This window comes from Otolemur garnettii, unplaced genomic scaffold (genome assembly GCF_000181295.1).
Source record: "Otolemur garnettii isolate 467f Iridium unplaced genomic scaffold, OtoGar3 scaffold00005, whole genome shotgun sequence".
Taxonomy (NCBI): Eukaryota; Metazoa; Chordata; class Mammalia; order Primates; family Galagidae; genus Otolemur; species Otolemur garnettii.
Window position 1 is genome coordinate 1,568,587 of NW_003852400.1, and position 11,692 is coordinate 1,580,278.

Sequence of the window (11,692 nt, forward strand, 5' to 3'; positions counted from 1 at the left end):
GGTAGTAAGCAGATATTATATATGTCCCATTACATCATATCTGAAACAACAAAATCATATCAGTTTGTCCCATTGTTGCTGATGCTAAATGAGATCCTTTCATTAAAAGTGGGGTATACCAGATTGCCCTTGTCAGAGTAATCTCTTTTCTTTGTGATGAGTCCTTTTGGTGCATACTTTGAGACTATGTGAATATCTTGTTCCCCTGAAAATTTTACCTAGTATTTTGGTATTCGTTGATAATCTCACCTTCATTATTACACGAGTAGTTGCAAAATGTTGAATTTTTTCTAATTCTTTCTGCATTTAGTAATTTGCATTCTTTTGTAGAGAACAATTCCCATTCTCTTTAAACATTTGAGTTTCACTATGAACTCATACTTTTTTTTTAGTCATTGTTTTATAATTTATTACCGTCAATATTGTTTTAGATGACCATCTTTCCCCTAGTTTGTTTTGTGGAAGCCCCCTCCAGTCAAGTTCAAATTTGATAAATCTCCATTTGTCTTTGAACAATCTCCTTTTTGTCCTTGAACACTTCTTTGCTCCCTAGCATAATATATCAAGATTCACCTTGTATTTTCCAGATATGGAATCATTCTTTTCTCTCTGAGTCCAGGTTTGTTTGTTTTTATTGGGTAATGGAGCTTAGAAATCAAAATTTGGATACAAGGTATGATTATTACTATTGAGGGGTCATTGTCCTTTTGCTCTTGCAGTGGACTGAGTTGGAAGATACCTCTAATCCCCAGTGTATATTTGTATCTTTATTCTGTTTATGGTGAGAACCTTCATTTGCTATACATGTATTATAAAATATACCCAGTTTCAGAATTACTGTATCAGTACCACGTTCAGCAACAAATCTATACAGTAAAGTTTAATATCTGCTCATAATTTTTTTTGCCCATGTAATATATCTCACTAAAATTAGTATTCTATGATTTAAAATTCATTGAACTGGTAGGGTGAGGTGGCCACACCTATAATCCTAGCACTTCAGGTAGTGGAAGCAGGAGAATCCCTTGAGCTCAGGACCAGCCTGAGCAAGAGCAAGTCCCTAACTACTAAAAGTAGATGAAATAAAATTAGCAGGGCCTACTATGTTTAAATGAAAAGTAGATTAAGTAAAGTTAGCCAGGGCCTATAGCTACAGTTACTCAGGAGGCTAAGGCAGGAACATTCATTAAACCCAGGAGTTTGATATTGCTGTGAGTTAGACTGGGTGACAAAGTAAGACTGTCTCAAAAAAAACCCAAATTTCTTGAATTATTTTCCTCCTGTGTGGTTTTATTATCAATGCAATGTATAGATAATTCATTTGTTTCTGTATTTGTTTATATTCAGTTGGGGGGGGTTGTTTTGTTTTAAGAAAGAATGGGAAAGTAACACATACACATATACACTACGCTCCCACATCCAGGAAGGATAAAATGGTAAGTGATGAAAATGATTTTCTACAAGGGGCATGAGGGTATTGGGAAGCAGATCCAGACTCACTCCTATTCCTGTACCTTTTACCTTGTTTCAGTTCTCAACATCCTCAGGCCCCTTGAGGAAAACCATTTTCATCAATTTGTGTGTTAAGCTTCCTCAGTGTGGGGGGTCTTATGTGTCTGTGTTTTGTTTCTTTTTCTTAAACACAAAATGTTAAAATTCTCTTTTATATCATTCATTACTCCATAGTTCTTAGAAAAGGAACTTGTCACTTTTAGCTTTTGCATGCTCTTTATAATAACAAACATTTTGTTGTATTTGGAAATTTTATTTTTCATATTTCTTTTCTTTCATAACTAGGGGGTCCTGGACGATCTACCATGCCAACCCCAGGGAACACTGCAGCTTTCCGTGCTACCCTCTGGACCAATATGGAAAAACTTATGGATCACATTTGTGTTGTTTGTGGACAGGTAAATATTTTAAGGAGTAGAAGGAATGGTAATTATGGATTACCTCCTGGCCATTCCAAATCATATGACCTTGGACAGGTCTGTTAAAATCTCTGAGCATTCAAAATACATCTGTTAGCTGATTATAATGTGGGTTAAGAGTCTAGCATAATGCCATTTCCCTTCCCTTGCGTTCTCTAGGGCCTAAGATTTACATTTGTTTTATTTTAGGTACAACATCTACAAAAAGTATTAGCTAAAAAGAGAGATCCTGTTTCTCACATTTGTTTCATTGAAGAAATAATTAAGGTATGTTTAAGTGAAAATATTTTCATATCATTTTTGTAGAAAGCAGGATCATTTATGTTACTACCTTGTAGAATGGCTGCATGTCAGATGGCAATAGAAAAGTGTATTTCTTGAGAACTATAAACGTTCCTAACAATAATTGCAATCATGTTTATTTAGGAAGTAGATGCTGGCAGTGATACTATTATAGACTAATTTCTCATTTTCTGTCAAATAAATGATGAAATAACCTTGGAGTTATGAAAAAATAAACTCGGACCCACTCAGATGCTATTAATTGGTGGTTTATTCTCACCTGCGCAGGGGCTGTTGTTCTGAGACAAGGGGCCCTGAAGTGCAGGATTTTTTGTCTTTTATACCTTTTTTTCTCTGTGTAGCTTAAGCGAGCAGCGGGGAGGAGGAACATTGCCATTGGCAGGGTTACAGCTTGGTTGTCAATGGATACGTCTTATATCACAATGGTTATGATTATATAACAATAATTGATTAATGGATATATCTTAAATCACAATGGTTATGGTTATACAACAGTAATTAACAAGCCATGGTGAGTTTTCTACCATTGTTCATCTACTGAGAACTTGGGGGTTTTGTGAAACTTGGGACTTTCCATGCCTCTTTGAATTCCGGAGAGCATGGGAACGTGGCTGGAAGGCCCGTAGAGTGGAGGAGTGGGGGATAGGAGAGGGCAGGAGGTTGCCCGTAGGGCGGGGGAACAGGATCATGCCCGTTGGGTGGGGGAATGAGGGAAGGCAGGGAGAACAGGAACTTGCCTGTAGGACGGGGGAATGGGAGAAGGCAGGGGGATGGGGGGGTGGGTGGGGATCAGAAGTTTACAATGATAGCTTGTAAATATTTTTAGATGTTATGCTAGAGAATAAGATGAAACTTTTTTGTAAGTAATAAATTTAAATTATAGAGGTCATTATGATATATTCACTGAGGACTGCTTTTTTCCATAATGCACACTGCTATACTCATTTTCCATATTCTGAGGTCTCCATTCTGCAGTCCCCTAATCTGCTAGCCTCATGGGCCATAAGAATTCCTTTCATGCATAGGAATCCCTAGTTCTGTGTTATATTCATTCTGGTATGATAATAGAATGGCTAGTTATTCTGTTGATCATTAAATTCTAATCCTCAGTGCTCCAAAGGAGAAAAAAGATGCTAAGTTTCCAACATCATGGTATAGATCAGTGGTTCTCAACCTTCCTTGCCACACCCTTTTAATGCAGTTCCTGTGGGTCGCAACCCACAGGTTGAGAACTGCTGGTATAGTTTCCTTGGTAAACTTATAATTTTAAATATTTTATATATTGTGTTGAGGATCTCAAAGACCAGCCCCCAAGTTTGGTGATTTATTAGGATGATTTATAATATAGTTATACACAGACCTGTGATCTATGACCGGGAAAGAATATGAATCAAAATCACCAAAGCGTAAAAGGTACATGGACAAGGCCAGGCCATAGCCAGGTAATACAGCAAGATCTTACCTCAAAAACCCAAACAAAACAGCACAAACTTTAAAATTTTCAGTTTAATATTTCCAGCTATGCTTGGTATTTGCTAAGATATTTAATTTTGGATGACAGAACTCTGTGTGTGTGTGTGTGTGTGTGTGTGTGTGTGTGTGTATATCTCATAGGAAAAAAGTGTATATATATATATACACACTAGGATTTGAAGTCTAATCTTAGGAATGTTCAAGAGGAGAACAAAACTTCTCCATGATCATTGTTTTTGTGTTGCTCTGTTAGTTCTGAAGGTTTTACAGTAGTTTTCATGATAAAAAGAATACATCAGAGTATAAAGAGGACAAAAATGAGTTGAGTATAAAATAAAACTGGACTAATTGTATCAGGTATACCAAAGCTTGGAAATATTTTAGTTTAAATTGTATCAGGTATATCAAATCTTAGAAATATTTTAGTTTAAATGTACAGTGAAGCTTTTTGAAAGTTGCTCCTTAATTGAGATAACTAATTCTGCTTTTGCTTTAATAAATGTCCTGGAAAGACTTGCACAATTAGCCTATTTTTAGTTCATAAGATACTTTGAAAAGACTTGTTCATGCTTATAAATTCATATTATCATGGCATTTTAATGTTGAATATTATTTTTCTCTTGCTATATTGCATTTTCTATAGTTTACATGAATGGATGAAACATTTTATTTTTAAATGAGAATTTTGGGCGGATCAGACATTAGAAGCTCAATTTTGACATCTTTTAAAACCAATTGAGAGTTCCTGTATCACTATATAATCATCAATACTGTATATAACACTTTGCTTGAAAGTTAGTATAGCAAATTATTAACAAATTATTAAGGATCCACACAGTGAAAAACAGGTTGTATGTTCTCATCTGCAGAATCAAGCCAGTTTAGCTGTGCGGGGGAGTGTAGATATGATACTTTCATTTTCTAAGCTAGCAATTTTTATCATCGAAGAGAATCTTGTAATCATGTGTGTAGGATGCATTAAGCTAAATTTGAGATATGTTCAACATTTTGAGCAGCTATAGTACTAATGAGATCTCTAAGTATGTAAAAGAGTGTGGTGTTTTGACCTTTTAGACTTAGCAAATGATTTGATAATAACATTAAATACTCAGGAAAATTTTAGCACACCCAAATTTGAAATACTTTTAATGTTATAAGAAAAATGTTCAACTTATTTATCTGTGGCATCTCAATTTGATTAAAACGTTAAATAAGGATAAACCAGTTGGATTTCCAAGTCAGATATTATTAGTAAATACTCTTATCTGTAAAGATTAAAAGATTTCTGCTTTTACTTAGATGGGAACCAAATATTCTTAAGGGGTCTGTCAGTACAGTACAAACAAATTCTAGATAAATTAGAAAACCATGATATTTAATGCACTATCAAGCTTGTAAGGAGTAAGGGAATCTTTCTGGGGCATACGAAGTCAGATACATAGACATGCAGAGACAAAATAGCTAAGGATTGGTAGGCTATAAATGAATGCACAAGCTAGGGTCCTGAGGCCAAATATCCATATCAGTGATGAGATCAGCACTCCAGGGTTTGGGGTTCTAGCAAGATGGAAGAATGGACGTGAAAGTCTTGTTTTAAACTAAGATCCTGGATAGAGGCTAACATGCTTCTCAGTTGGTAACAACACCTCACTCCCACAAGAAACAAATGCAGTCACAGAGTTCTCCATATATTAAGGTCACACAAATATAAGCTCACAATTAAAAACCACCTATCTCTTCAAGAAACTAGAGGCTATGATTGAGAGTCAGCAGAAGAAATAGAAGTAATACAAAACAACTTGTAGACTCCTAAGGAACTTCTCAAAGATGCTATGGATTTCGGATATTAGAATTATCTAATGAAGAATGTAAAATATCTATATATTAAATATTTTTAAAAATAGAATAAAAAATGAAAAACAAGTGTTTTAAAAAATTACTAGGTAGATCTATAAATGAATCAAATAGGACATTTAGAAATAAAAATAAAATTATTGAAATTAGAAAGTCAGCAGAAAGTGTTTTAAACAGAAGAGTATGTAATCTAAAGGGAGAATTTGAGTCCTATCAGATACGATTAATGAAATTTCCAGAATAAAGTCCAGAAAATATGAAAGAGAAATTTTAAAACTATGGAAGATCCAATGAGGTTTTATTATAAGGATAATTGGGAAAAGGAAAGCCAGGAACTATATAAGAAAAACTATATGATTCTCTCAGTACGTGCAGCGAAAGCATTTTATAGAATCCAACATCTATTACTGATAAAAATTCTCAGCAAACTAGAAATATACAGGGAAGCCTTCTCAACTGATGAGTGGCATCTGTGAAAAACAGATAAGTTAAATCATACATAATGGCAAAAAGGGAAAAGACAAGGATTTCTTTCTTTTTGCAGTCACTTTTTATTCAACATTGTTCTAGCTAGTGGAATAAGCAAAAAACAAACAAACAAAAAAACCCGAGAGCGTCCTTCCAGTTTAGAAAGGAAGAAGTAAAATGTTTTTCTTTATAGGTAACATTATTTATGTAGAAAATCCAATGAAATATACAAAAGAAGCTGCTATAGCTAATAAGGGATTTTTTTTTACAAGATTACAGAATATTATCAATATACAAAAGTCACCTGCACTTCTATATATTGGTAATGTACAATTTGTGTGTGTCTGTGTGTGTATATATATACATTCTTGCAATTTTTACATATACACATATATACAGTGGAACCTCTGTAAGTTGACCACTTAAGGGACTGTAACAAACAGATCAGTGTAAGGACCTAGACCGACTGTACTGATATGTGCAGGTCATCAACTATGTAGACTCTACTGTTTATATAAAAATTAGTCATACTTCTATATTTTAGCAAACGTGCAGTTCATTGTCCAGGAATTGAATAATGTTAAAAATCTTAATTTTGGTGACTGTGCTGTGGTTATGTAGGGCAATGTCTTTTTTCCTATGAGATCATTTAATTATTTAGTGGTACAGAGCCATGGTATGTGCAGCTTAGAGAGGAAATGAGAATGTGAAAGTAAATGTGTGTCGCTGTTAACAAGTGGTAGATCTCAGTGTGCAAATAGTGAGTGGGGTTTCTTTGGGCTTTTCTTGCAATTTTAAGTTTAAATTATATTAAAAGTAAAGGTTAAAAAATATAAGAGGACACTAAAGAAAACTTGATGCCAACTAATTTTAAAACACAGGCACATTTTTAGAAAAACATAACTTTCCAAAACTGTTTAAGTAGAATTGGAAGCTTTCTGTAATCCGAAACCTTTAAGGAAATTTAATTAGTCAAATCTTTCTATCGAGAAACCAGTAGGCCCAGATGTTTTTTCAAAGAAGTTCCACCAAAACTTTCAAGGGACAAATCATTCCATTTTTATAGAGAAGAAGAACCTTACCACCCCAACTCATTCGATGAGACTAGTATAACCTTTATCCCAAGACCAATTAAGAATTACAAAAAAGAAAAATTATATTCCAATCATACTCAGGAATATTATGTTGAAGAATTTTAAAACTACTGCAAGTCCAGCAGTTTGTAAAAATAATGTAACTATCTCTATAGATACAGAAAAGTATTTGACAGAATTTATCATGATAAAAAGTTCTAGCAAAATGAGGTAGAGAACTTTCTTAAATTGATAAAGGATGCTATGTATCTAACAAAAACCTTTAGCAATCATCATTCTTAATAAAGAAATGTACAAAATCATTACCTCTAGTTAGAAGAAAGGCCACATTCCCACTTTTCTTGCTTCTTTTCAAAATTATACTGGAGGACTGGCCCAGCATAGTAAAAGAAGAATAAGAAATAAAACATTAATAATAGACTTCCCATTTTTTTTAATTTTTAAAATTTATTTTTAATTTAGAAAAAAAATTTAATTGACGCATTTATGGGATACATAGTGATATCCTGATACATTTAATATAGAGTGATCAGATCAGGGTAATTACCATCATCTCAAACATCTATTATTTCTTTGTGCTAAGAACATTAAATGTCCTCTTCCCAGCTATATGAAACTATATTATATATAATTGTTGTGAAGTTCAAATATTTGTGAGGAATTTGTTCCTATTTATCTGTGCATTTGAACAAATTCCAGACCTATCAAAATTAACAGAAAGTTACATGTAAAATCATAGTAATCTATGAATGCCTATAATCTTATTTAGGATTGATATATTCTTGTTTTGTTTCTGACTTTTATCCTGATTCATTCTCTCTCTCTCTCTCATTCCTTACTCCTTCCCTAGTATTTTTACCTATAAAGTTTTTATCTTATATGTCAAATATTTGCCTTTGAAAATCCTGGACAATCTTCAAAGTATAAAAATTTTTCACTGATTTGGATCATCTGTAATACCTTTTGTTAACCATATTTAAAAGAGTGCCAGGGCCAGATAGAGGAAATCTCTCTCCAGACTCTTTACTTGATTTGAATGAATCAACTTGTTTATATGCTTACTCTCTGTTTCTCTTTCTTTGATGGGGCAGACATTGCTTATGTATATAACTGTTAAAATTTCCTAAATATTCAAATTCATTATGAATACCAATTATTTTTATCAAAATTGTAATGCTTGATACCTTTTCTCTCTTTCAAAATTAAAACTCCTGTTACTATTTCTTGTAAGATGTATCTAGTGTGGTGCATTCTGTCAACTTTTGTTTTTCTGGGAAAGACTTCATTTCTCATGTTTGAAGGATAGCTTTGGTGGATACAGTACTCTTGGATAGCAGGGTTTTTTTTTTTCTTTCTGCATTTTGTGAATGTTGCCCCATTCTCTCCCAGCTTGCATGATTTCTGTTAAGAAGTCTTACCAGACAAATTAGAGCTCTTTTATTTGCTTTTTTGCTTCTTTTTATCTTGTTGCTTTTAGGATCTTCTCCATGCTTTTGAGCTTTGAGAGTTTGGTTATTATATGCCTGGGGGTAGTCTTATTTAGGTCAAATCTGTTTAGTGTTCTGACCTTCCTGTGTCTAGATATTTCTGTCTTAAGTCTGGGGAAGTTTTCTGTTATTGTGAATAAATTTTTTATCTCTTCCTCTTGCTCAATTTCCTCTAAAACATCAATAGTTCTTAGAATTTTTTTTTTGAGGTCATTTTCTGTATCTTTTAGGCCCTCTTCATTTCTTCTCATTTTTCTTTTTTCCCTCTCTGACAATGTATTTTCAAAAACCCTGTTATCAAGCTTACTGATTCTTTCTCTTCCTTGACCCATTTGACTTTTTTTTTTGGAGACAATCTTGCTATGTTGCCCTAGGTAGAGTGCTATGGCATCACAGCTCACAGCAACCTCAAACTCTTGGGCTAAAGCAATTCTCTTGCCTCAGCCTCCCAAGTAGCTGGGACTATAGACACCTGCCACAATGCCCAGCTATTTTTTTTTTTTTGGTTGCAGTTGTCATTGTTGTTTAGCTGGCCCAGATTGGGTTCAAACCTACCAGCCTCAGTATATTTGGCCAGCGCCATTACCACTGTGCTACGGGCACTGAGCCAACCTATTTGGCTTTTGGCCATTAATGAATTTTTCAGTTTGGCAAATATATCTCTTAGTCCCAAGATTTTTTTTTTTTTAATTTAAACCTCTTTGTTAAATTTCCCTGGTAAATTTCTGAATTTATTTTGTTGTCTAAGAATCTCCTTAAAACTACTACAGGTATTTTAATTCTTGATCAGAGAACTTATATATCATCATCTCCTTAGGGTCAATCACTGGCACTTGCTCTGTCCATTTGGAGAGGTCATAGTAGGTACCCTATTTGCTGTTACTTCTCATGGGTGGATGGATATCTATGTCTTTGCATTGAAAGGGTAGTTATGTATTCTAGTCTTCTCTTTCTGGCTTGCTTTGTTTTTTATTGGACACGTTTGCTTAGCGATTCTTTGTAATTTCTTTTTTTTTTCCTGCTAAGTTACTGCCCTTTTTGTGACAACAAATGGTGCCTTAAGCCCAGATTTGACTCAGCTCTGGTAAACAAAAGGGGTGCCACCCAGTCAGTATTGGGAGGGAAGGGTCTCAAAGGAAGGTTTTATCAGTGCGAGGGTTTGTGCCCAGGGGACTTGCAGGACATACCTCCTACAATGTGATGCCACTCAATAGCTGCTCTGATTTGGCATTTCCTTTTAGCCAGGTTATAGAGCTGAGTTTCCAGGACTTGGGACAGTAATCCTTCCTCACACCCTGTCTGACCCCTTTGTCTTTGCTGATCTGCAGGGCTATTCCTTGTATCAGGCACTTACTATGTTTTCCTTTGTGTTGAGCCTGGGGTCTCCTGCCAGGGACCCCAGGATGGTAGAGAAGGTGGTTGTCTACTGCAGTCTCATCTTTTAATATTTAGAGACTGTGAACTGGGGAGGGGGGGGCACTTTTCCATGAACTTGGTACTGGGCAGGTTTGGAGAAGGAGTGTTGTGTGTATGGAAGTCACTTCTCTTACTTAACTGCCTGTCTGGAGTATTTTTACTTCTCTTTGGCCCTGGGAACTGTCTCCTCCTTCTATGTGAGTCTTGGGATATTTTGGTTGTAGTCTCAGTACTATATATGTATTTGGTTTTGGTTTTCTGTCAGGGAAGAGTGAAACCAGGCTGCTTCTACATTGCTGTTTTGGAAACTCAAGTGACTTTCTTGAAATCTGGGAGTAGAAGTCAGAGATCAAGGTGTTAACAGTGTAGGTTCCTTCTGAGAGCTGTTAGGAAAGATCTGTCCCAGGCTTCTCTCCTTGGCTTGTAGATGATTGTCTTCTTCCCATGTCTTCACATGGTCTTCCTTCCTTGTGTCTTATAAGGACAATAAATAATCTGTTGTATTAGCCTCTGCCCTAATGACCTCATTTTAATTATTTCTTTAAAGAGCTTGTCTCCAAATATAATCACATTCTGAAGTAGTGGGAGTTGGGACCTCAATATATGATTTTTTTTTTTAGGGACACAATTCAGCTTATAGCAATAGTGTTTTATGTTGATAGTGACCAATGAGAGAAGTGAACAGATTGGAGAAGCCAGCAAATCTTAGTGATAGGTTAGAAGTGGTGAGATAGAGGGGAAGGTTTCAAGGTAGGATTCCGCTTTGATGAGATTTCTTGTAAATAGCAGCAACTTTCATTTGAGATGGTAAACTGAGAAACACATTTAAGAGTAAAGATGATGAGCTCTGTATTGCTGACTTTCAGCTGCACATGTGACTTCCAAGTATAGCTGTCAGGTCGCTTAATATGTGGATCTGGAGCTTAGAAGAGAGACCTTGGCCAGAAACACAAATTTGAGAGACAGTAAATAACAGATGACAGTTGAAGCCATGATAATGGAGATACTGCCTAGAGAAGAAAAGTAGGTTGCCTAGACAGAGCCCCAGGGATATGCAGATTCGAAAGTTGATATAGAATGTTTTTTTCCAAAATGGTATATACATTTTGAGATGGGAAGAGACAATTATAACTTCTTCTACCTGTACTTTTTAAAAAAGTCTTCTGGGCAGTGCCTGTGGCTCAATGGGTAGGACACTGGCCCCATATACTGAGGGTGATGGGTTCAAGCCCAGCCCCAGCCAAACTGCAACAAAAAAATAGCCGGGCGTTGTGGCAGGTGCCTGTAGTCCCAGCTACTTGGGAGGCTGAGGCAGGAGAATTGCCTAAGCCCATTGGAGGTTGCTGTGAGCTGTGTGACGCCATAGCACTCTACCGAGGGCAATAAAGTGAGACTCTGTCTCTACAAAAGAAAAAATTAAAAAAATATATATATAAAAGTCTTATTCTTTCAACAGTTTTTTTGTGTTTTATATTGTACATATTTTATTAGTACAATCATACTTGTATATAATTTAGGATACATATACTAGAGTGTGAATGTTACAAGGGAATTCAAGGGAACAGTGTTTTAAGGAGAGTATGATTCATGCTAAATTAGATTTGATTGATAGTTCAGCGATCAAGAAACATATTATTGATTGACATTTTAAAAATTATTTTTAATT

General features: G+C 35.2%; 1 protein-coding gene across 1 annotated transcript in view; it reads left to right on the forward strand.

Annotated features, from left to right (window-relative positions):
• COG5 (component of oligomeric golgi complex 5) overlaps positions 1 to 11,692 on the forward strand; it is a 313,042-nt gene that overhangs the window by 171,857 nt on the left and 129,493 nt on the right. Inside the window, exons 9-10 of the mRNA XM_012812313.2 lie at positions 1,798 to 1,910; positions 2,121 to 2,198. Of these exons, the coding sequence (XP_012667767.1) occupies positions 1,798 to 1,910; positions 2,121 to 2,198 (191 nt within the window). The remainder of the gene's footprint in view (positions 1 to 1,797; positions 1,911 to 2,120; positions 2,199 to 11,692) is intronic.